The 26,910-nt window shown below is 48.4% G+C and overlaps 1 protein-coding gene across 4 annotated transcripts in view; it reads left to right on the forward strand.

Annotated features, from left to right (window-relative positions):
• Positions 1–26,910, forward strand: part of LOC119968715 (1,4-alpha-glucan-branching enzyme-like) — a 707,296-nt gene that overhangs the window by 441,741 nt on the left and 238,645 nt on the right. For all 4 annotated transcript variants that reach the window (XM_038801318.1, XM_038801319.1, XM_038801320.1 and 1 more), the window contains exon 10: positions 9,631–9,729. In XM_038801318.1, coding sequence (XP_038657246.1) covers positions 9,631–9,729 — 99 coding nt within the window. The remainder of the gene's footprint in view (positions 1–9,630; positions 9,730–26,910) is intronic.

Below are 26,910 nucleotides of genomic sequence, written 5' to 3' on the forward strand. Positions count from 1 at the left end.
GGGGGGGGAGAAGAAATTGTGATGATGCCTCCCCTCAGCTGCATGTTCTTCAAGAACTTAGTTTGCTGCTGTGACTGACCATTCGGGCTACAGATCATATAACATTGAATGACTGGAATAGACTGGAGGCTGAAGATCTAATCGTTATCCTGTGTTTCTTTATGCAAGGAAGTCATTATGCTTTGTAAAGGTGCAAGTGAAGTCTATGGTTCTTCCAGTTGGAATTAAGGAAACAGAAAGGACTTGCACCTTTAAAAAGCAAATATGGAAGGTAATAGTGTAATGATCTTGATAGATGGCCTGATTTATATTACAAAAACACTTGTAGCTAAAGCTATAAACGATTTATTAACATTAACTGTGGGTCAACTGTATACAAAACAACAGATGAATAACAGTATGAACATGTACAAGCAACCTCTCTCTTTTAGCTTCCTATTTAGCCTGAGGTCACCTATCTCTAACATCCACGTATATACTAATGAGACTCCTAGTGGTCAGTCGATGAATTACAACACAACCATGATATCACTACAAATAGTACACAGCTGTGTCCCAGAGACGTGAAGGAGGTAAATGATCAAATTATCTGTTTTCTAAAAATCAAACTACTGCAATACTGGAAACCTGAAATAAAAACAGGAAGTTCTTGAAAAACCCAGCAGGTCTTGCCATGTCTGTGGAGAGAGAAACTCTTCTGACAAACCTGCCAACACTTTGTTTTCGTGTCAGGTAATCTGCTTTAATTGAATTACTTGTGGGATGAATGTTCACCCACAGCACTCCCATACTGAGATTAAAATAGTGTCTTGGGATTGTTTCAATCCACCTGAGGGGGACGATGGAACCTGGGTTTAACATCTTATCCAAGGAGACTCAGCCCTGACAGTGAGGCACTGTGTTAGTTCTAGCATTTGGATTGTCAGCTTGGAATATTTACTCAAGTCTCTGGAGTGGGACATGAACCCAGGACCTTGTGACCGAGAGGCAAGAGCATTACCCACTGAACCATAACTAAATGTATTATGGGCCAGGGTTTAGAGAACACCAAAGTATATCATGGAGTTCACCTGACCCACAACTTTGAATAGATTTTGGTGATGGGCACAAGGGCCCACTTTACAGTTGTGATGCAACAGAGATCTAAAGTATTTTTAAACAAAAACAATGTTTATTCTATGAATCCAGTTAAAATTTTATAAACACAGAGTAAGCATCTTATCAGCTACCAACACAGATACCCCCCCCCCCCCCCCCCCCCCCCCCCCCCCACAAAGATACAATACTCTGTAGGTAACCCTTAGTAATTGTCCTAACAACATCCACAAGTCAAAGACCCTTTTTAACAAAGGGTCACAAAACCTTTTTTTTAACAGAAACAGGTATTACTTTGAAATCATCAAGTGACCTGGAGACATTCTTTAGCATGCAGAGAGAGAGACCAAAACACACCCACTTGGTTTGAATGCAGCTCGCAACTGAAAACGAAACTAAAACTCAGCCAAAAACAGCTTCCAGCTCAAAACGAGCCCAGCTCTGCTCACACAATGACATCACTGCAGCCACGTGAGAAGACAAACATTTCTTAAAGTGACATTCACATGACAAAGGAAAGATGTCAGCTTTATCCATTTCAGATTCAATTTTAGTCACTGTCTCTGGGTAATCGGATCATGCAAAATGTTTAAATTGTTGACTTGGCTAAATTGAAGCACACCCAGCTTAGTGTGATGGGTGAAGAGTGTCACAATCCCAGTTGATGTTATAACTGGACGGGAAGATGCTGGAATGGAACCAGGGCACAAAATGCCATAACTCTTACTTTTTTTAGAAAACGTGGAGGATCAGATCACAGAATTCGCAATTAGCTTTTAACAGCAAGAAAAAACATTTATTACACATGAGAAGTCTGAGAACAGAACAATGCTCCTTCAATGCCAGTTATCTTCACAAATGTACCCAGATTTTAAGGATAACACAGGGGCAAAATATATCTTTGCTGTAATCATCGTAGAATCTCTACAATGCAGAAGGAGGCCATTCTGCTCATCGAGTTGCGGCACAGTAGCACGGTGGTTAGCACTGTTGCTTCACAGCACCAGGGATTTGGGTTTGATTCCCAGCTTTGCTCACTGTCTGTGCGGAGTCTGCACTGTCTCCCTGTATCTGCATGGGTTTCCTCCGGGTGCTCCGGTTTCGTCCCACAAGCCCCGTGCTGTTAGGTAATTTAGATTTGGATTTTGTTTATTGTCACGTGTACCGAGGTACAGTGAAAAGTAATTTTCTGCGAGCAACTCAACAGATCATTAAGTACATGAAAAGAAAATAAAGAAAATACATAATAGGGCAGCACAAGATACACAATGTAACTACATAACACTGGCATCGGCTGAAGCATACAGGAGTGTAGAGTTAATGAGGTCAGTCCATAAGAGGGTCGTTTAGGAGTCTGGTGACAGTGGGGAAGAAGCTGTTTTCCTGTTTGTGCGTGTTCTCAGACTTCTGTATCTCCTGCCTGGTGGAAAAACCTGGAAGAGTGAGTAAGCCGGGTGGGAGGGGTCTTTGATTATGCTGCCCGCTTTCCCCAGGCAGCGGGAGGTGTAGATGAAGTCAATGGATGGGCGACAGGTTTGTGTGATGGACTGGGCTGTATTCACGACTCTCTGAAGTTTCTTGCGGTCTTGGGCCGAGCAGTTACCATACCAGGCTGTGATGCAGCCAGATAGAATGCTTTCTGTGGTGCATCTGTAAAAGTTGGTGACAGTTAATGTGGACATGCCGAATTTCCTTAGTTTCCTGAGGAAGTATCGACGCTGTTGTGCTTTCTTGGTGGTAGTGACGATGTGGGTGGACCAGGACAGATTTTTGGAGATGTAGACCCCTAGTAATTTGAGACATTCTGACAATAAAGATTATTTTATATGTCTGCATCGACCCTTCGAAAGAGCACTCTAGTCAGACCCACTTCTCCCCCCGCCCCACCCTGCCCTATCCCTGTAACCTACTTACACATCCCTGGACAATGTGCGGCAATTTTTTTTTATTATCTTTATTGTCTCAAGTCTGCTTACATTAATACTGAAATGAAGCTTCTGTGAAAAGCCCCTAGTCGCCACATTGCAGCCCCTGTTCGGGTACACAGAGGGAGAATTCAGAATGTCCAATTCACCTAACAACACTTGTGGGAGGAAACCTGAGCACCCGGAGGAAACCCATGCAGACAAGGGGAGAACGTTCCGACTCCGTGCAGACTGTGACCCGAGCCAGGAATCGAACTGAGACCCTGGCGCTGTAAAGACCATAAGACATAGAAGCAGAATTAGGCCACTCGGCTCATTGAGTCTGCTCTGCCATTTAATCATGGCTGATATTTTCTCATCCCCTCACGAAGCCATAGTGCCAACCACTATGCTATCATGCTGCCCAATTTAGCATGGCCGATCAGCTAACCAGCACATCTCCGACTGTGGGAGGAAACCGGAGCACCCGGAGGAAACCCACGCACACACGGGGAGAACGTGCAGACTCGGCACAGACAGTGACCCAAGACTGGAATTGAATCCCCATCCCTGGCGCTGTGTCCACAGCAACCTTGGTGCTAATCGATGAGTACGGGGTGCAGAGATGAGGGAAAATTTCCGCTTTGTTAATGTTCGCAATAAACACACGGCCCGGTCACCCAACAGGCTAACTATGACCAGACAGCATCCCACTCTGAAACCTAGTGGCAGAGGGTACTCGAACGGTCATTTTCTGTGCTGTAAAACTCGATGACCCGCTTCCAGGTTTTCCAACTGTCCTTTTGAACAAAGATTTTTCTCAGCTGTTTTAGCAAGGATCTGCCTCCAAGTATTCCAACTCTCATTTCAGTATTATTTGTCTTGAATTGTCACCTGTATTTAAACTATGACACAAACTCTCAGTACTCACTCCCCAACAGAATATTACTGTTACAAAGACTGGAAATAAGGACACCAAACCTGACGATTACTTCTGGTAAGTGGGATTGGAGGCAGTCCAGAGACCAGGCACTTGGCTGATCCTGGGTTTGGAGGGGTGTTATGAGGAGTGGTTGATTATGTTCGCACTGCTTCGATGAATGTGATGCAACCTGGAATGAGACATGTCGTATAGTGAACCTGTGGAATTCTTTACAGCTGTAGAGACAAGGTCGTTAGGTACATTCAAGGCTAATATAGACGCATTTTTACCTGTCCTGTCGTAAACTCTCAGCACCATAGAAACAGAGTTGGAACTGAAACAAAACACCCCCATACATCCAAACACCATTGTCTCACATGAATCTTAACTAAAGCTGTACTCTTTCCTGCACAGAAACACCAACTTGAACCCATTTAAATCTATACCTTATTTCTAACATCCAGCAACACAAATAATAATAATACTCTTTATTAGTGTCACAAGTAGGCTGACATTAACACTGCAATGAAGTTAGTGTGAAAAGCCCCCAGTCGCCACATTCCAGCGCCTGTTCGGGTACACGGAGGGAGAATTCACAATGTCCAATTCACCTAACAGCACGTCTTTCGGGACTTGTGGGAGAAACCCGGAGCGCCCGGAGGAAACCCACGCAGTCACGAGGAGAAGGGGCAGACTCCGCACAGACAGTGACCCAAGCCGGGAATCAAACCTGGGATCCTGGAGCTGTGAGGCAACAATGTTACCCACTGTGCTACTGTGCTGCCCTACTAAATGTAATGTGGAGATGCCGGCGTTGGACTGGGGTGAGCACAGTAAGAAGTCTAACAACACCAAGTTAAAGTCCAACAGGTTTGTTTCGAATCACTAGCTTTCAGAGCACTGCTCCTTCTTCACCTGAGGAAGGAGCTGTGCTCCGAAAGTTAGTGAATCTAAAAAAACCTGTTGGACTTTAACCCACTAAATATAGATCATGACAAGAGTAGGATTTTCTTACAGCCATTATACTTCAAATAGCCGAGTACTTTATGGGTCGTACACAATTTTTGGATATCCACAAGGTGCTGTGTACATGTTATTTACTGTATTGTTTAATTTATTGTCTTGGATAACATATAGCCCTCTGTGAATACCTATTTCATGGCCATTATCACAATACTGTTTGTTGGACCTTGCTGCGCACACGTTGGCATTTCCTACATTATAACAGTGTCTTTAAGAAATACGTGTTTCTCTGCATTAGGGATGACCAATGCAAGCTGTCCTTGTCAGTGATGCCGACATCTCTTGAATCAAGAGAGCAGAAAAGCACTTTGGGATGTGTTGCGGTCATGCAGGCTGTTGCATAAATGCAAATGCTTGCACTGTTTTTAAACATAGTGATGCACATGTATCAGTTTGCTGTGATTCAGAGCTGGAGAATCATAGAAGGTAGCACGTAAAAGGAAGCCATTCAGCCCAAGCCTTGTGCTGGTCCTTTAAAAGCTCTGTGAACTAGTCCCACAATCAGCCCCTCTTTCCTCATAGCCCTGAAAATGTATTTCTCTGCCACATGTCCATCAGTTGTGTACCTGGCAAAGTAAGTGTCCAATACATCAGGGCATTGCATAGACCAAACAGTGCAGGCTTACTTCCTGATCCAGACTTGTGATTGAAGGCCTCTGAGCTCTTGGACTGGGGAGAGAAAGATCCCACGGAATGTTCGTGCTAAGAATGCAAGGAAAGGGTCGGATACCCAAGTGTGATTATTTTCATGGAGAGAGTAGCGTATGAAGCTGCCTAGGCTCACGTGTGATGATTGCCTAATTGTACAGGGAACTGGCTGAACTGCCCTGCCCAGCCTCTGCCCCACACCATGCTATTTGGAGCATTCTGACTAAAGGTATTGGACGCGATTCTCTGGCCGCTTTGCGCTCAAGCGGGAGTACTGCGCGGACGGCGAGTCTCGGGAGAGCCCTCTCCCAGCCTTCCCGGCAGCCTCCGCGCCTTGCGGGATTCACCCATGCCCCTCGAGACGTTGGATTCGGAACGCCGCCCAAAAGAGACGAGACCAAACGATGTTCGCAGAAGTTGATCGTAAGCCTGCTTAAGGCATCCCTACCCGTGATCTACTGGCCTCCCTCGATTGACCAGCCACCCCAGGGAGGTTGAAGTCTGGCGTCGATCACGTGGTAGAACGTGGACCAGGTGGAACAGCCCTCGGGGAGGAGGGGGGATCTCCCAGGCTGTTGGATGCCACTAGGTGGTCAGGGTCAGTGCAGGGTGGCTCCCTGGCCCTCTCCCTGGAATGTGGGTACCTTGGCACTGCCCAGATTGCACTGGCAAGGTGCCAGGGTGGCACTGCCAAGGATCAGGCCAAGGGGGGCCATACCTATGAAAGGAGGGTGGAGGGCGGTTGAAGGCTGGGGTGTGCAGGGCGGTAATGGAGGCCCCTGGGAGGTTGGGGGACTGATGGATGGAGGTCCTGGAGGGAGGGGGTGCTGTAAGGAGCCATGCAGAGGGGAAATACCCTGAAAAACCTGCCCATGATCCCTCTCCTCCTTTCACTCCAGGTGCTGTGTATTTGTGAGAGGGTTTCCTGGAATGTAAAAGGTCAGTGAGTGACTTTATTACAATTTTTAGAATTTTGAAAGACATTAAAGGGCTAAATAGAGATAATTATTTTCTGTTGGAGGGGCGTGTAGAACAAGGGGACATTGCCTTAAAATCAGAGCCAATTTCTTCACACAAAGGGTGGTAGAATTATGCAACACTCTCCCAGAAGATGCTGGCTCAATTAATTTTAAACCGAGATCAATCGATTTTTGTTTGCCAAGCATATAAAAGGGCAAGAAGATAAAGCTATTGGATGTAGTTAAGATACAGATCAGCCAAGATCAGATCGGGTGGTGTCAAAACAGGCTGGAACTGCCTCCTCCTGCTCCTCTGTTTGTTCCTGGCTGTGAACCTGTGCTCCAGCAAGAAACCTATGCCTTGAGGTGGGAGGACGATGAGGCACCTTTGTAAAAGCATACCATCCATTTCAGACTGTCAGGCTGTATTTATTCAATTATATCAAGAGCACCATGAATATCCCTCCCAGCACTGCTGCAATGTTAGGTTAGGTTTTGTTTAATGATCTGTAAACTGGCAATGCAAGTGGTTAATGTTCTGAATGAGCAAGGTTTCATTCCTCTGAAAGCATTGGTCCGATTGTGAGATATGCAGCACTCTGCTCGATTATGTAGGTAATTCTGGCAATGCGGGTAAACCCCATTACCATCAGCTGCACACCATCTCCTCCTAGACCCGATGAGAAGGTGTCCCGAAGGAGTGCAGTGCCCTTCTGTCGCCGTCCCTCCATGTCGCTCTAGAATTCTTCTCCGACGCCGCACTTATTTAATTATGCTGTTCCTCAAGACACAGCAGACTTGTCATGCTGAGAGTGAGAGTAGTTTTTCCTCTGATGCCAATTAAGTGGCATCAGCAGCCACTAATACTCAAGTGAATGAGCTCAGTGGGTGATACTGCAAGAAAATGAGAAAGTCTGAGGCTAGTGCAGGAGGAATAAGGGTCTAATTGCCTGTGTTAAAACAAGAGTTTCTGTTAATCCAGTATTATTGCTACAATGCAAATCTTTGATCCCAGTTCTGAGACTGTGTAGACTGTGCGATACTGACCCCTGCTGCCTGCAATCTCAAAACCTGAGAGCATGCTGATACACAGGGGGACCCCGAGGGCTCAGTGGATGTGTGCAGATACATGCCTTGTTACTCAACCCTACAAACCAGGAAAGCTCCAGTGTGGAGTGTGCCCTGTGCTGACCCCGTCAGTCACAGCCAGATCTTACAGCATATTCCAAAGAGGTTTACGAAAGAAAGTGACTTGCGCTGATGTGGAACTTTCACATCCTCAAGATATCTCAAAATGATTTACAGCAAATAAAGTACTTTAGAAATGTGTCAGTGTTGCAGATAAAGCAGATCATTTGTTTTGTTATTGGTGGGGGGGGGGGGGGGTAAATATTCTCTGGGACACGAGGGAGAAGGACATGCCGGATTTCCATAATGTCCTGAGGAAGTAAAGGTACTGTTGTGCTTTCTTGGTCATAGCATCAACGTGGGTGGACCTGGACAGATTGTTGGTGATGTGCACACCTCGAAATGCACCTGAGAGAATGATGCCAGGAATGAGGAATTTTAAATACAAGGAAATATTGGGGAAATTGCGCTTATTCTCCTTGGAACGGAGAAGATTAAGAGGCGACCTTATTGAGGTGTTCAAAATTCTGAACAATTTTGACAGGGTAAAGAAGGATATTCTGTTTCCGCTGGTTGGTATGACAGTGACTGATGTGTTGGGTATGCTGGATCTGTGAGGACTGCGTTTACTGCAGCAGTGAGAGAGACAGATTTCCAACACTTGGAGAAATGCAACTCGATTTTATTGAACTACCAACATTCTTTAACTGTGGGTTGACACTATGCTGAGTTGACTGGAGACCTGAGGCTAGCCTGACCAGACTATCTTACTACCACATGGTGGATGTTCTAGTTGCTGCTTACGGGCTCTGGCTGTCTCAGAGGCTGCATCCCGAGAGAGCGGGAAAACTAGTGCCCTCTGGCTTTATAGTGGCCATGTCCTGTCTGGTGATTGGCTGCTGTGTTCTGTGTGTTCATTGGTCATCCTGTGTGTCAGTCAGTGTCTGTCTGTGCACCATTGTATACCTGTGTGTATATTATGAGAGTGACTAGATGTCACAATTTCAAGATGGTCAGCAAGAGAACTCAGAGTGAGATGAGGTGAAACGTCTTTACTCGGAGAGTTGTTGGGATTTGGAATTCTCTGCCTGGGAGAGCGGTGGAGGCGGATTCCACAGGAGGTTTCAAAAGAGAGCTGGATACATATTTGAAAGTGATGAATTTAAAGGGGCTGGGGAATGGGACGAGCAGGGTAGCTCTTGCAGGAGTCGGAGCGGAAAGGACGGGCCAGTGCCCCCATTCTGTGCTGTAACATTCTACGACTCTAACTATACATCAGTCCCTCTATCTTCTTCAGAACAGTGTTGTGGGATTTTATCGTCCATCTGCAAGGGAGGACAGCGTCTCCCTCTGTTTATCATCGCATCCAATAGATGACAATCCCTCCAAACTCCCTGGAGCACAGCCTTAATCATGTCCAGCTACTGTCTGGCAGATGTGTCCTTCAGGACCTGAAAAGACTTCCGAGGCACTCTTGGTGATGAACATTGAAGTTCCCCACCCAGAGTATAATCTGCACCCTGGCTACACTCAATGCCCTTCCAGATGGCACTCGATATCGAACACTGATGCAGCTGAAGGGTGCGAGGTGACAGTTATGATCCGGTAGTTTCACGATCATCATTGCTGAGACGAGCTTTGTATTTCCAGATTTATTCATTGAATTTAAATTCCCCGGTTGCCATGGTGGGAGTGAACTCATATCTCCAGGGCTACTGGAGTCGAATGGCATTACCACAATGTTATCATTGCCAATAGCTTGGCCAATATTCAACCCCCGACCACCAAAACAAATTAACTGTGATTTATTTACCTTACCGACGTGTTTGTGAGGTGCTGCTGTGCACCAATTGGCTGCTGCAATATGTTGTTTCTGTCGAAAAGTGGACTCTGGGGAAAGATATTAAATCACAATTGATGGCACCCTGTTAATTTGAAATGTGTTTTTCAGGATGTGTCGGGAATGCCTACACTCTGTCGTCCTGTGATTGAAGGAGGCGGAGGGTTTGATTACCGTTTGGCTATGGCAATTCCAGACAAATGGATTCAGGTGAGCTCCTAAATCATGCACAACTTAGTCTCCGGATTGAGGGATGAAAAGATCCATTGGGAGTTGCAAATGGTCAAAACTTGCTGCTCTCTCACTTGCTCGCGTTGCATTTAGCTTTCCCATTATTTTTAAGAGCTTATGGATTTTCATATTAATTAGCCATTAAACTCAGCATTGTAATTTCAATCTGTTAAATAAGAGTAACGTTTCTTTTGCACAGTGAATTGTAGTGATTTGGAATGTGATGCCTGAAAGGGTGATTCAGTAATAATAATAACTTTCAAAAGGGACGGATAATGAGACCAATCTCTTCTTCCTGCCTACGCCGTAACTGACTTAATGGGCACGATTCTCCGGCCTCTTTACACGCTCGTTCGAGCGAATTGAGGCTGGTGAGTAGCGGGAGGGGCCCGAGAAAGAGAACCGCGCCAGTCACCAAACAGTTTGCGATGCAGCCGGCCTGCTCCCAGCCTGCTCCTGTCGGTGAAATCGGGACCTCGCAGTCGCGTGGCAAGAAACCACTTTTTTCATTAAGCCCAATTTTTATACAATTAACGAGAATGACCCCATATCCAATGGCCTCCTGTCATTCTGTGGCCACCCCAGCAGATGCGAGCGCCAATTAGTGCTCCTTTTGATAAACCTGAACCTGGCGGAAGGGCTTCTGCGGGGAGCCGAGGAGGTGGGTCACACACAAAGAGCCCGAGGGCGCTGGGCTTGCCACCCCAACACTGGGCTGGGGGTGGGGTGCCCTCCGCAGAGGTGGGCCACAATGGGAGGAAGGCGTCAGGGAGGCCATGGCAACACCGTGCAAACCCCTTGAATTGTGTGTACCCGATCCGGGGGCAGCCCTACCCCCTGACCGTCTGCCCCACTGACCACCCATAATCCCCATCGATTGCCAAGACCTCTGGTTGCGCGGCTGAAGGCTATTGCCACTAGGAAATTGGCAGTTGTGGTTAAGTGAGCACTTCACACAACCCAGGGGGATTCCCGTGGATGGACGTTCCATGCAGCAAGTGGGAGTCGTTGCCTAGCAGCCCAATCAGACTGTGATTCCTGGACATTGTGCCTGACACTGCGAGAGGCAACACCACACACACAGCAGCCAACATCTGAACACCCAGGGGATGGGACACAGCTCCAGGGACATGTCCATGGCCGGAGAGTAGGTGAGTGTCATGGGGAGGGCGGGATGCCTGGAAAGGTGGGCCAAGGTCCAAGGCCAAGGGGAAAGGTGGAGGTCGGCCTGCTTTGCAGAAGAAAGTGACAGAGGCATCATAAGTTTGTGCACAAGCAACCCTGACTGCCCCTGCGTCATCTGGCTCTGCCAGCCCAGCCAGTTCCCCATGGTCTGCACCATCATGTCGATGACATCAGCATTGCTTGTCAGTGATTGGGCCACACTCTGCACTGCCTCAGCTATTCCCATCTCAGAGCGGGACATGTCCCACAGAACCTCACCAAGGTCAGCCTGGCACTGGGTAACATCCCCCAGCCAGGCAGACATTCTCCTAGACTCTCAGCCATGGCCGCCATCGACTGCGCAATGCCTTGGACACCTTCACTCACGGTGCCGACGTCGTGCACCAGGCTCTCCAGTGCGGTCGCCACCCTAGCAGTGCTGGCCTCAGTGCCACACATTGCCAGCGACATCTCCTGCGCCCGTAGCCTCTGGGACTCCTACAATCGGCTGTGGACCTGCTGTGCAGGCTGCTCCCGATCATCTCCATCAGCTCCGGGTAACCCTGTACCAGAGCCTCAGCATCAGGCTGGGACCCAGGTGGTTCCTGGGATCGAGCAGACCTCTGACTGCTGTCTCGCCTGGGGCTTCCTGCCTCCACCAGATGTACATCAGCAGCAGTGTGGTCCTCACCAGAATGTGCCCAGAAGCCTGAGAAATATTTCCCACCGAGGTACCTGTATCTGCGCTGGTGGAGGGTGGGGGTGACAGCTGTGACCCGTCGACTGTGTCCTCCTCGGAGCTCCCCTCCAAGGTGGGAGGCCGGAGAGGGGACCGCCCGCGCTGGGCCTACGCCGCTGGCTGGAGGACCTGCGGGAGAATGGACACGTGGTCAGTGGGAGGGATGGGTCAGTCAGTGAGGCAATAACAACTCATGTTTGACAGATCTTTTGGCTGGGGCCCGGTGGTTCCTCACCTTCGTGGCATCTACCAGCCTCCACGTTGGTGACTGTTCTGTCCTCGGCCACACCTGTCACCTCCAGGGCCCGCTCCTCGGAGGAGGTGAGGATTCTTACGTCCAACACCCCACCTCGAGTCTGGGCCCTCTCCTGGCGATTGTGGGAGTGCTTTCGTTGAGGAGAGATGGTGAGGGCTTCGTTAGCCACAGGCGTGGTTCATAGTGGTGGGAGGGGGTTTGTGAGAGCCACAGGCGTGGTTCATAGTGGTGGGAGGGGGTTTGTGAGAGCCACAGGCGTGGTTCATAGTGGTGGGAGGGGGTTTGTGAGAGCCACAGGCGTGGTTCATAGTGGTGAGAGGGGGTTTGTGAGAGCCACAGGCGTGGTTCATAGTGGTGAGAGGGGGGTTGTGAAGAGAGGGTTGGGGATGGAGGAAGGCTTGGAAGGTGGTGCTTGCATGGGGGCGAGAAGGTCTTGGGGTGGGGGGAGGGAGAGGGGAGGCGTTGGTGTCGACTCACTCGTGCTGCCCGGAGTAGGTCGTTGACCTTTTTCTTGCACTGGGAGGCCAGTTCTCCTGGTCACACTCCAGGCGCTCGCCACCTCATTCCAGCCAGCACTGGCTGTCCGTGACTGACTTGATGAGTAACTCTGGTCATCTGGAGAAAATGTTTTCACTTGCAGTGAGCTCACAACTAGGAGCCGTTTAATGATAATTGTTTCAATTAAATCCACTGAAGAATTCAGGAGAAGCTTCTTTATCCAAAGAGTCTTTGTAATTTTGTTTATATAATGGCTTTGAAAGTGAAAATTACTACTATGTGCAGTTGTTGTGATGAATAATATAGATAATCGTAGATAATCAGCTTCTGGGGACAGGAATAAAAGGATATGCCTGTGAGATGAGATAGGAGGATGTGGGAGTTGGGGGGCAGGCTTGTGTAGAACATAACCCCAGCACAGGCACGTTAGGCCCAGTGACCTGGTTTTGTGCTGTGCTTAAAAAAAAAACCCAGTGCTGATCCTAAACCGTCAATTAGGTTGACGAGAAAAAGAATAATGTTGCACATAAGCTTACATTTATGTAGCGACGGTAATGTGGTAAATTATCCCAAGGCACTTCACAGAATTAGTACCAAACAAAATTTGAAAGGTGACCAAAAGTTTTGTTGCCGAGGTAGGTTTTAAGGAGTGTATGAAAGGAGGAGAGATTCAGTGAGGGAATTTTTGAGTTTAGTGCTTGGGCAGCTGGAAACACGGTTACCAATGGTGAAGTGATTAAAATCGGGGATGTGCGAGAGGCAGAATTGGAAGAATGCAGGTGTCTCAAAGGACTGGGAAAGATTGCAAAGATCGGTTGGGTGAGACCATGGCGAAAACAAGGGTTTAAATTTTAAAAATGAGGTTTTGAGCCGATATAGGCTGCAGAGCAAAGGATGATGGACGACACAGTAGCACAGTGGTTAGCACTGTTGCTTCACAGTGCCAGGGACCTGGGTTCGATTCCCGGCTTGGGTCACTGTCTGTGCGGAGTCTGCACGTTCCCCCCGTGTCTGTGTGGGTTTCCTCCGGATGCTCCGGTTTCCTCCCACAGTCCAAAGATGTGCAGGTTAGGTGGATTGGCCGTGCTAAATTGCCCCATAGTAATGTAAAATTATCTTTCAGATCCGGTTCTAACTTTAGTGCTCGCATCACTTTTAAAACCCAGTTACGCCTGGTCGAACAGTCTGTAACTTTTTCAGGTCGGCGGGGGGGGGTTCTAACTAAACAACGATTTAGTTCTGTTGTTAATCACCTTAAAACTTAGCTGTTAGCCCCTCTGCCGCTGGAAGTGTTTCCCCTTGCCGGATTCATTCCTTATTGTTACCTCACTCCCTTCCTCTCCACCCCTTTCCTCTCCACCCCTTTCTTCCTCTGCCACTCTTTCCCTCTTCCTTCTTTCACCCCCTCCCACCCTCTCCGCTTTGCTCTACCTTGATCCCTCCATCTCACTCTCCCTGCCACCCTCTCCGCCCCTTGCTGCCCCCTTCCTCTGCACTCCTTGAGACCCACCTCTGACCAAACATTTGGTTATCCTATTACGTTCTCCTTTGCCTGATTATCCAGTGCTGTCTCATTATGTCGCTGTGAAGCCCCGAGGATATTCCTAGACATTTAAGGTGCTGGATAACTGCAACCTGTGCATAAGTGCTCACGGTAGATGAGTATTTCCGATCTGACTGTAAGTAGGTTGCTAGCTTCTTGTACTGTTCTATTTAGCAATGTAGTAACTAAATAGGACGCTGTGTGTATCCACAGTAAGCAGTAGTTAGATTGTACTGAATTTCCCATCAATGTTTCCCACTTTAAATTTATTTTATATTAAACATAATTTCTTCCCTGGTTGGTTCCCACAATTAGATGTTGCGGAAATGTTGGCTGAATGCATCACACTTCATGATTTTCCTGCTGTTTTCATTCCTTGTCTTGTGATGCACGCTTGGCTGCGAGACACCGTTCCTGAGATATACAGCTTGACAGTGAAAAGCAGTAGACTATTGAGCTGCTGTAGGCATCATAGCAGCATGTTTTAGCACAGCAGAAGGCCAGGGCAGCACGGTAGCATAGTGGTTAGCACAGTTGCTTCACAGTGCGAGGGTCCCAGGTTCGATTCCCGGATGGGTCACTGTCTGTGCGGAGTCTGCACATTCTCCCCGTGTCGGTGTGGGTTTCCTCCGGGTGCTCCGGTTTCCTCCCACAGTCCAAAGATGTGCAGGTTAAAGATGTGCAGGTTAGATGGATTGGCCATGATAAATTGCGCTTATTGTGTAAAAAGTGTAAGTGAGGGTGTCTGGGTTACAGGGATAGGGTAGATAGGTGGGCTTGAGTAGGGTGCTCTTTGTAAGGGCTGGTGCAGATTCGATGGGCCGAATGGCCTCCTTCTGCACTGTAAATTCTATGAATCTATGATTTCATCCATTGTGTCCAAGCTGGCTTTCCAAAGGAGCAATTCACCTACCCCACATCCCTGCACATTCTGTACAACCATAGATTTGCTTTGGTGCTGAAGGAGGCCATTCAGCCCATCAAGTCTGCACTGACCCTCTGCACCCTACCTAGGCCCACTCCCCATCCCCATCCCCTCAACTGAACCTGCATATCTTTGAACACTGAAGGACAATTTATCATGGCCAATCCACCTATCTGCACATCTTTGGACTGTGGGAGGAAACCAGAACACCCGGGGGAAACCCACGCAGACACGGGGAGAATGTGCAAACTGCACACGGACAGTAACCCGAGGCTGGAATTGAACCCGGATCCCTGGTGCTGTGAGGTAGCAGTGCTAACCGCCGTGTCACAGTGCCACTCCTCCTCTTCCTCCTTTTCAGTTTTTTAGAAAATGTAGAAAGATTTACGGCACAGAAGGAGGCCACTCTGCCCATCATGTCTGTGCTGGCCGGAAAACCCAGCCAATCCAATTTTCTAACACTTGGTCTGCAGCCCTGCAGGTTACCACGACTTCAGAAGCATGTCCAGATGCCATAGTTTGCTTTGACATTCAATGGCATTACCGTCGCTAAATCCTCCACAATCAACATCCTGGGGGTAACAATTGATCAGAAACTGAACTGGACCCAGCCACATTAATACTGTGGCTACCAGGGCAGGTCCAAGAATAGAAATTACAAGCAAGTAACTCACCTCCTGGCCCCCCCCCCCCCCCCCCCCCCCCCCCCCCCCCCCCCCCCCCCCCCCCCCCCCCCCCCCCCCACACACAGATGGTGGTCTGTCCACCATCTACAATCCACAAGTCAGGAGTGTGATGGAATACTCTCCACCTGCCTGGATGAGCGCAGCTCCAACAACACTCAAGAAGCTCCACACCATCCAGGACAAAGCAGCCCCGCTTGATTGCTCCCCTTTCCACAAACATTCAAACCCTCCACCACCAGCCACACAGTGGCAGCTGTGTGTACCGTCTACAAGATGCACTGCAGTAACTCACCAAGGTTCCTTCGGCTGCACCTTCCAAACCCGCAACCACTACCATTGAATAGGACAAAAGCAGCAGATACCTGGGAACCCCACCACCTGGAGGTTCCCCTCCTAGTTACTCATCATCGTGACTTGGAAATATATCGTCGTTCCTTCAATGTCGCTGGGGCAAAATCCTGGAACTCCCTCCCTAACAGCACAGTGGATGTACCTACCCCAGTGACTGCAGGGGTTCAGGAAGGCAGCTCACCACAGCCTTCCGAAGGATAACTAGGGATGGGCAATGAATGCTGGTCGAGCCAACGACGCACAAATCCCGTAAATGAATAAAATACACTCTTAGATGAGTTGAGGGGTTTCTGCTTTTACCACCCTTTCCAGCAGTGAGTTCCAGACCCCGACCACCCTTGGGTGAAGAAATCTGCCTCAACTTCCCTCTAATGCTGGTACCAATCACTTTAAATCTCTGCCCCATAGTCACTGACCTCACTGTTATGGAAAATAGGCCTTCCTATCCAATCTATTCAGGCCATTTACAATCTTGTACACCTCAATCAAACATTCCCTCGTCTTCCTCCGATCGAAGAAAAGCAGCCACGACCTATCTAACATTTCCTCATTCAGTATCTATGGAGCAACAGTATTGCAGACGTATTTTACATTGTGAAGGGTTACGAAGAACTTCTGTTTCCCATCGCAGAGGGATCAGTAACCGGAGAGGACAGCTGCCCTCCTGTTCTCTGACTCTCTTCTCTCCTTCCTTTTCTCCTCTCTCCTTCCTTCTCTCCTCTCCTCTCTCCTTCCTTCTCTCCTCTCTCCTTCCTTCTCTCCTCTCTCCTTCCTTCTCTCCTCTCTCCTTCCTTCTCTCCTCTCTCCTTCCTTCTCTCCTCTCTCCTTCCTTCTCTCCTCTCTCCTTCCTTCTCTCCTCCCTCCCTCACCTCTCCTTCCTGCAGTAACTCAGCAGCAACCAAACCTGGAAACAGGCAGCAAACTGAGCAAGAGCAGCAGCAACAGAGAGAGAGAGCGGGAACAGAGAGAGAGCGGGAACAGAGAGAGAGCGGGAACAGAGAGAGAGCGGGAACAGAGAGAGAGCGGGAACAGAGAGAGAGCGGGAACAGAGAGAGAGCGGGAACAGAGAGAGAGCGGGAACAGAGAGAGAGGAGCAGCAACAGAGAGAGCGGGAACAGAGAGAGCGCAGGAACAGAGAGAGCGCAGGAACAGAGAGAGCGCAGGAACAGAGAGAGCGCAGGAACAGAGAGAGCGCAGGAACAGAGAGAGCGCAGGAACAGAGAGAGCGCAGGAACAGAGAGAGAGCGGGAACAGAGAAAGCAACAGAGAGAGAGGAGCAGCAACAGAGAGAGAGCGCAGCAACAGAGAGAGAGCGGGAACAGAGAGAGAGCGGGAACAGAGAGAGCAACAGAGAGAGAGGAGCAGCAACAGAGAGAGCGCAGGAACAGAGAGAGAGCGGGAACAGAGAGAGAAACAGAGAGAGAGAGCAGCAGCAACAGAGAGAGAAGAGCAGCAACAGAGAGAGCGCAGGAACAGAGAGAGAGCGGGAACAGAGAGAGAAACAGAGAGAGAGAGCAGCAGCAACAGAGAGAGAAGAGCAGCAGCAGAGAGAGAGCGCAGCAACAGAGAGAGAGCAGGAACAGAGAGAGAGCAGCAACAGAGAGAGAGCAGGAACAGAGAGAGCAGCAGAGAGAGAGAGGAGCAGCAACAGAGAGAGAGCAGCAGCAGAGAGAGAGCGCAGCAACAGAGAGCAGCAAGAGAGAGAGAGAGAGCGCAGCAACAGAGAGCAGCAAGAGAGAGAGAGCGCGCAGCAACAGAGAGCAGCAGAGAGAGAGCAGCAGCAACAGAGAGAGCAACAGAGAGAGAGAGAGCAGCAACAGAGAGTGAGCAGCACGAGAGCAGCAACAGAGAGTAGCAGCAACAGAGAGAGAGTAGCAGCAACAGAGAGAGAGCAGCAGCAACAGAGAGAGAGAGCAGCGACAGAGAGAGAGAGCAGCAACAGAGAGAGAGCGACAGAGAGAGAGCAGCAGCAACAGAGAGAGAGCAGCAGCAACAGAGAGAGAGCAGCAGCAACAGAGAGAGAGCAGCAGCAGCAGAGACAGAGAGAGCAGCAATAGAGAGAGCAGCAGCAACAGAGAGAGTAGCAGCAGCAGAGACTGAGAGAGCAGCAGCAACAGAGAGAGAGCAGCAGCAACAGAGAGAGAGCAGCAGCAACAGAGAGAGAGCAGCAGCAACAGAGAGAGAGCAGCAGCAATAGAGAGAGAGCAGCAACAGAGAACAGCAGCAACAGAGAGAGAACAGCAGCAACAGAGCAGCAGCAACAGAGAGAGAGCAGCAGCAGAGAGAGAGAGCAGGAGAGAGAACAGCAACAGAGAGAGAACAGCAGTAACAGAGAGAGAGAGAGCACCAGTAACAGAGAGAGAGAGAGCAGCAGTAACAGAGAGAGAACAGCAGTAGAGAGAGAGAGCAGCAACAGAGAGAGAGAGCAGCAACAGAGAGAGAGAGCAGCAACAGAGAGAGAGAGAGCAGCAACAGAGAGAGAGAGAGCAGCAGCAACAGAGAGAGCGCAGGAACAGAGAGAGAGCAGCAACAGAGAGAGAGAGCAGCAGCAACAGAGAGAGCAGCAGCAGCAGAGAGAGAGCAGGAGAGAGAACAGCAACAGAGAGAGAACACCAGTAACAGAGAGAGAAAGAGAGAACAGCAGAGAGAGAGAGCAGCAGTAACAGAGAGAGAACAGCAGCAGAGAGAGAAAAACTATGACAGTTTTCAGGTATTCGGTAAAAGAATTGGGGTGAGGAGGAGACAATTCTTTACGCAGTGAGTTAAGATGATGTGGAATGTGCTGCCCAAGAGAAAGCAGATTCAACAGTGGGCAGAGGCAGGATGGGCTGAATAGCCTTATTTGTGCACTATTATTTTATGGTCAATGGTTAAGACCATGAGGTGTGTTGATTGTGACCCAGTTGAACCTGTCTGTGCTGGACGGTTTCATTAGTTAGTCTAATAGGTTGTTAATTAAATAAAAAACCTGCGCTCTGAATTCTGAATGCATTAGGCTAACATTAAATCTGATGGATGAATTTAATCTTGAATCTTTAATTTTTGACGAGTGAAAGATGGGAAGCATGGACATTGGTGGATTCAATTTAGCTTTCAACAAAATTAGATAAAGTATTAAATGATCTATTTTCAGTTGTTGCATCTGGCATTAAAAGTGTCAGGCATACTTGAAAGGTGGCCGGGTAGATATTTATGAATCAGTCGTTTTATTTAACAGTGAGACAGCTTGAAAGCAAAAACCTTCAAGCACTTAACAGAACAAAGACATTGAATAAGCATCTTGAAGGGGAAAGAAGAGTAGGGCGGAACATAGAAGAAGGCAAGGCTTTTGATAACATGAAGGAAACTAATGAGGTGGAGTTACTTTGGGCCAGGGATGGAGGGTAGAGGATATACCACTGAGCACGAGGTGGGAGGGGGGGTTGAGGGATCTGGTGGGTGGGGGATTGAGGTTTATGGTGAGAAAGTTGGTTTACGAACATACAAAATAGGAGCAGAAGTTGACCATCGGGTCCCTTTGACCCTGCTCTGCCTCTTAATAACAGTAAGAAGTCTAATACACCAGGTTAAAGTTCAACAGGTTTGTTCAAATCACTAGCTTTCGGAGCACTGCTCCTTGCTCAGGTGAATCAGTAGTGGAAGGAGCTGCACTCCGAAAGCTAACGATTTGAAACAACCCTGTTGGACTTTCACCTGGTGCGGTAAGACATCTGTGCTCACCCCAACCGGCATTTCTGTTCACAGTAACTTCATTTTAAGCTTTGTGACAATAAGCGATTTTTATTTCATTTCATTTTCATTTCATGCCTCTTCACAAGATCTTGACTAATCTTCTATCTTCCCTCTACTTTCTTGCCCCACCACATATCTCCTGATTCTCTTCGAGTTTAGTAATCTCAGCCAGAATCATCCAATTGTTAGGGCACAGAAGGAGGCCATTTGGTCCGACATGTCTGCACCGGCCTTCCAAACGAGCATCATGACTGAGTACCAATCTCCTACATTTTCCCCGCACCCCTGCACATTGTTTCTCTTCCAATAATCATCTCATGCCCTCTTGACTGCCTCGATTGAACCAGCCTCCACCACACTCCCAGGCAGTGCATTCCAGATCAGAGACACTCGTTTGAAAATGCTTTTTCTCACATCATATTTGCTCAATTGAGTATCCACTGCTTACTCAGGTAAAGAATCCGAAAGATTTGCAACTCTGTGTGAAGAAATTTCTCCTCATCACAGTTCTAAATAACCAGCCCCTTATCCTGAGTCTATGTATCCGAGTGCCAGACTCGCCAGGGAGGGTGAATGGCATCGAAGCTGTCAAACACTTCAAGAATCCTGTGTTTCAAAGGGATCGCCTCTCGTTTTTCTAAATGGCAGTAAGTATGGGGCCATTCTACTCAATCTTTCCTCGTTGGGATCAATCTGGCAAAACTTTTATTGCACTTCCTATACGGCACGTGTATCCTTCCTTGGATAAGGAACCAAACCTGTACACAACTTCAGTTAGGGCCTCACTAAATCCTTGTTTGCCGCACGCCTTCCTTCTCCTTGTCCCCAAACTCACTTTGCAATAAAGGCCAACATACAATCTATTTTCCGAATTGCTTACTCTGCTCCCATGGTACATTTCCTCAATACCCAAATGCATTTGAACACAAACCTTGAGTAATTTTTCACTATTTTAAAGAAATCTGTACGGGCCTGGTTTAGCACAGGGCTAAATAGCTGGCTTCTAAAGTAGACCAAGGCAGGCCAGCAGCGCGGGTTCAATTCCCGTACCTTTAAGAATCGGTACGGGTTCCCCGCACAGGTGCCGGAATGTGGCGACTAGGGGCTTTTCACAGTAACTTCATTTGAAGCCTACTTGTGACAATAAGCGATTTTCACTTTTTCACTTTCACTTTTACATCCTTCCTACCAGAGTGACCTTACATTTCCTCACATTTTAGGGAGGCAGTGGTATTAGCACTGGACTAATAACCCAGAGACTAGACATAATGCTTTGGGGACCAGGTTCAAATCCCTCCTTGGAAGACGGTGAAATTTGAATCTAATAAAACCTGGAATGTAAAATGTGGAATGATGAGCATTAAACCTGTCAATTGTCTTAAAAACCTATCTAGTTCATTGGTGTCTTCTAGGGAAGGAAATCTGACTCCAGGTAGCCTCAAGGTCCAGCAAGCTACTCAGTTCAAGGGCAATTAGGGATGGACAATCAATGCTGGCCCAATGATCCCTGCAACCCCTGAACGAATTACAAAAAAACATTGGGCTGGATGCTCCGATTTTCAGTCTTATGTCCTGAGGCTGGTGTGGGAACGGTGGCGCTTTACGACTGAAAACTCAGCGCAAAACAGCCACCGATCGTCCGTTTGGCTGGGGGCTAGCAGGAAGGCAGCGTAGAGCACCCGGCTGCCGATATGGCCCAGAGAATTCTCGAGTCCGTGGCCGCACATGCGCAGGGCGGCGGCTGCGCCGTGCAACATGGTGCCCGCCACCCGCGGACCCAGCCAGCCAAGTAGTGCCCCTCCCCCCTTTGGCCGGCTCATAACCCCCGGACCACCCCCCCAACAGTGCCCCCAGCCCCTGCCAAAGCCCCCCCCCCCCCGCCCGCGGATCAGCCCTCCCCGACTGTGGCGGCGTTGGCCTGAGTCCGCAGCCGGCACACCGAGTTCCCGGCAAGTAATAGCATGAGAAGGGCAGCACGGTGGCCTAGTGGTTAGCACAACCGCCTCACGGCGCTGAGGTCCCAGGTTCGATCCCGGCTCTGGGTCACTGTCCGTGTGGAGTTTGCACATTCTCCCCGTGTCTGCGTGGGTTTCGCCCCCACAACCCAAAAATGTGCAGAGTAGGTGGGTTGGCCACGCTAAATTGCCCCTTAATTGGAAAAAATAATTGGGTAATCTAAATTTATAAAAGAAAAAATAATAGCATGAGAGACCCACACCTTCGGGAACTCGGCAGGGTGGGGGGGCAGAGCATGGGGGAGGGTCTCAGGCAATGTCCTGAAGCTGTCGATACGGCATGCGGTGCACTCCTGGAGTACGCCGCTTTGCATTCATTGAATTTACAGTGCAGTAGGAGGCCATTTGGCCCATCGAGTCTGCACTGGCTCTTGGAGAGAGCACCCTACCCAACTCCACACCTCCGCCCTATCCCCATAGCTCAGTAACCCCACCCAACACTAAGGGCAATTTAGCATGGCCAATGCACCCAACCTGAACATCTTTGGACTGTGGGAGGAAACCGGAGCACCCGGAGGAAACCCACGCAGACACGGGGAGAACGTACAGACTCCGCACAGACAGTGACCCAGCCGGGAATCGAACCTGGGACCCTGGAGCTGTGAAGCAATTGTGCTAATCACTGTGCTACCGTGCTGCCCTTGGAGGGGGCGGAGCGTTGTGAAAGCGGTGAGGCGGTGAAGCGTTGTGAGCGGTGAGCCTCTAACCCTTTTCAGCACAAACTGTTTCTCCGGCCGATCGCTGAACACGATTTCGCTGTCGTTAACTGGAGAATCCTGCCCGTTATGTTACACCTACCATAAGCCTGTCTGTAATCCCTTTTCAGATGGTTTGTGCCGTCCTCACAGCTTCTTGCCCCATCCATCAGTAAATTTGGACACTTGGTCCCGTCATCTAAGTAATTGGCATAAGACATAGTTAGTCAAAGAATTATTGCTTTTCAACCCCTCGATCCTGCTCCGCCATTCAGTGCAATCATGATTGGTTAGCACTGTTGCTTTACTGCATCAGAGACCTGGGTTTCCGGCTTGTGTCACTGTCTGTGAGGAGTCTGCACGTTCTCCCCGTCTCTGCGTGGGTTTCCTCCGGGTGCTCCAGTTTCGTCCCACAGTCCAAAGATGTGCAGGTTAGTTGGATTGGCCATGCTAAATTGCTCCTTAGTGTCCAAAAGGGTTGGGTGGGGTTGCGATCGACGCGCTTGTTAGGTGAATTGAGCATTCTGAATTCCCCCTCCGTGTACCCGAACAGGCGCCGGAATATGGCGACTAGGGTATTTACACAGTAACTTAATTGCAGTGTTAATGTCAGCCTACTTGTGACACTAATAAAGATTATTATTATCTCATCTGTGTTATCTACACCTTCTTGCCTTCTCCCCTTCATCCTGCTACTAATTAAAAACCTACCGATCTCCTCAATTTTACCCTGTGCTCCAGCGTCCACTGTGCTGTGGGGTAGAGAATTCTACAAATTCACTGACCCTTTCAGTGAAGTAATTCCTCCTCATTTCTTCCACCCTTTAGCCTCAAACTGAGGCTTCTTGTTCCAGAACGTCCAACAAGGGGAAACATTTGCTCTACATCTACCCTGTTAATCCCCATTTACCATTTTATGTACCTCCAATAGATCTCCCCTCATTCTTCTAAACTCCAGCGAGTATACGCCTGAACTGCCAAATCTCTCTTCATAAGGCAAGTCTTTCATCCCTGGAATCAAATCGAGTGAACCTTCTCTGAACTGTCTCTATTGCATTTATGCCCTTTCTCAATGAAGCGGACAAAAACTGCGCAGTACTCTAGGTGTGATCTCATCAATGCGCTATACAGTTAAAACAGCATTTCTCTACTTTTATTCTCTATTCCATTATCAATAAATGCCACAATTCAGTTTCTCTTATTACCTGCTGCACCTGCATGCTAACTTTCTGCGATTCATGGACAAGGACACCCAGATCCCTCTGCACCAAAGCATTTGGACGTTTCTCTTTATTTAGATTAGGTACTTTTTATTCCCCCGACCAAAATGGATAACCTCTCACTTATCCAAGTTAATCCCAGACATTGTAAATGCCCGAGACCACGGCACTGATCCTGGTAATACCCATTCCAGAGTTGAGGCAATTTTGGAAGCTCAGTCCATCCATTGTCTCTGCAGCTGCTCCTTTCAGAATAATAACAATAGCATTACGGGGCCGATTCTCCAGCCCGGATGCGCGGTCACTCGGCTCATCCGGGCCGGAGAATCGGTGGCCCTCCAGTGCGACAGAGTCCCACCGACGCCGTTCACCCCTGGTCGCTGCTGGCGGGAACTCTGTGTGAACGGTCGGGGGCGACCTGTTGGGGGGGGGGAGGGGGGCTCCGGTCCCTGAACCGGTACCGAATCCATCTTGAGTCGGGGCCGGCGCGCTAAAGAAGTCCCCGACGTTCACGACCACTCAAACACTTGGGCTCCATGTTGGAGAATCGCCCGCCCCCCCCCCCCCCCCCACACACTTTGATCAAGCTATGTGGAATGTGTGAGCCTTGGTGGGGTCGAGGTACAAACGGATCTTGGAGAGCAAATACACCAATCTCTAAACGTTGTGCCACAGGTTACAAGGCCACAAAAAACAAACAAACGCTCGGTTTTATTTCTAGAAGGTTTAAATTGAAAAGTAGGTATGTTTTGGCAGACGTGTATTAACCCTTAGACTACATTAGTGTACTGCGAGCTTGTCTCCTTATTGTAAAAAATGATATTGAGACACTGGAGAGGGTGCAGAAAAGGTTTACAGGAACGATGCCAGAAATGTGTGGGTATTCCTGTCTGGAGAGGATTGACAAGCTGAGACTCTTCTGTCTTAAAAAGAGAGTGACCTAAGAGAGATCTTTAAAATGATTCACGGTTTTGACGGAGTGGATACAGAGAGAATGTTTCCCCTTGTCAGGAAGAGTAAAACTAGAGGCCGTCTGTGTAAGAGAGTCACAAAGAAATCCAACCTGAAATTCAGAACAAACTTCTTCACCCAAAGAGTGGCGAGAATCCGTAACTCGGTGGGAGCAGTTGATGAAGCGAAGACCATTGGATGGCGATCCTCCCCAACCCGATTCTGCTTCCTACTCTTTTGGGTCAAGGCCTTCCTGCAGCACCCACCTGAGTCCTTTATTACCTATACCCCCTCCTTTTCTATTTCCTATTGAGTGATGTGGTGAGAAGGGTGAATGTTGGGAGAAAGTGAGTATGCTGTGCTCATCTATCAAAGACCATAATTGCCTTTTTGAGGTGAAGCCCACTTTCACCTTTAAGGGGGTAGAGGACAATAATCATGCGGGGACACAGTGTGAGGACTTGGAGCATTGCTGGATTCATTGTGGACCATTTAAATGCTCCTGGCATTGGCTGTTGTGCACTACAGTCATTTTCTCAGAATCTGGATTCTTTTAATATATCTCTTCATGAATATTAAAATCATGATCAACGTGGCATCCTGTTCATTAGGGAAATATCACATTTTGTATGCACAGCACTATTCAGAGTTTAAAATAGGCAAGGAATTCACACAGTCGCAAGTTGAGAGCTATTATCACAGAGTCGTGAGCCTTGATGAAATTGTTCACTCTTTTTTTATAAACTAGGCAATGATCTATTTATATATAGCTCAAATTACTGGATTTCGGAAGCTGATGACAGAAGCCAGCTGCGGGAAAACATCTTCCGAGAAACTCCGTTGGATCCATCAAAGCGACTCCTTACAGGGACCTGGCACAATCTAAACCATCCACAGATTCTATCTGGCCATGTAATCTCTTTCCATTGGCCTTGTACCGTCTACCCAATTATAGACAGTACCTCAACTATTTAACACAAATGCTGTGTCATCTGTCCTATCAGGAAATCTATCGAAAAGCAAAATGCTGCGGCATTATGCTGGGGACCTCTGAAACTGAAAATACTGGAGACTCAGCAGATCAGGCAGCCAGAGTGGAGAGACAAACAGTATTTCAGGATGATGACCCTTTGTCAGGACTCCTAACTACCCCTTAAATCTCATTTCACAGGCCCTGCAGGATCTGCAGTATCATTAACTCTACTCCACTCATTTAATGAGAGCAGATTCTGTGTGTTTATTAAGCAAAAGGCGGAATCTTTGTCTATCCCACATAGGAGGCACGGTAGCACAGTGGGTAGCACTGTTGCTTCACAGTGCCTGGGTCCCAGGTTCGATTCCCGGCTTGGGTCACTGTCTGTGCGGAGTCTGAACGTTCTCCCTGTGTCTGCGTGGGTTTCCTCCGGGTGCTCCGGTTTCATAGAACATAGAACATTACAGCGCAGGTCGGGCCCTTTGGCCCTAGATGTTGCGCCGACCTGTGAAACCATCTGAAGCCTATCTGACCTACACTATTCCATTTTCATCCATATGTCTATCCAGTGACCACTTAAATGCCCTTAAAGTTGGCGAGTCCACTACTGTTGCAGGCAGGGCGTTCCACACCCCTACTACTCTCTGAGTAAAGAAACTGCCTCTGACATCTGTCCTATATCTACTACCCCTCAATTTAAAGCTATGTCCCCTCGTGTTGGTCATCACCATCCGAGGAAAAAGACTCTCACTGTCCACCCTATCTAACCCTCTGACTATCTTATATGTCTCTGTTAAGTCACCTCTCAGCCTTCTCCTCTCTAACGAAAACAACCTCAAGTCCCTGAGCCTTTCCTCGTAAGACCTTCCCTCCATACCAGGCAACATCCTAGTAAATCTCCTCTGAACCCTTTCCAAAGCGTCCACATCCTTCCTATAATGTGGTGACCAGAACTGCACGCAGTACTCCAGGAGTGGCCTCACCAGAGTTATGTACAGCTGCAGCATGACCTTGTGGCTCCGAAACTCAATCCCCCTACTGATAAAGGCTAGCACACCATGTGCCTTCTTAACAGCCCTATTAACCTGGGTGGCAACTTTCAGGGATTTATGTACCTGGATGCCGAGATCTCTCTGTTCATCTACACTACCAAGAATCTTGCCATTAGCCCAGTACTCTGCATTCCTGTTCCTCCCACAAGTCCTGAAAGACGTGCTGTTAGGTGAATTGGACAATCTGAATTCTCCCTCTGTGTACCCGAACAGGCACCGGAATGTGGCGACTAGGGGCTTTTCACAGTAACTTCATTGCAGTGTTAATGTAAGCCTACTTGTGACAATAAAGATTATTATAGTATTATTATCTACAATATCCAGTCTTGCTATACTGAATTGTGGAGATCGATTTTCTTG

The sequence above is a fragment of the Scyliorhinus canicula genome, chromosome 7 (genome assembly GCF_902713615.1).
Source record: "Scyliorhinus canicula chromosome 7, sScyCan1.1, whole genome shotgun sequence".
Lineage (NCBI taxonomy): Eukaryota > Metazoa > Chordata > Chondrichthyes > Carcharhiniformes > Scyliorhinidae > Scyliorhinus > Scyliorhinus canicula.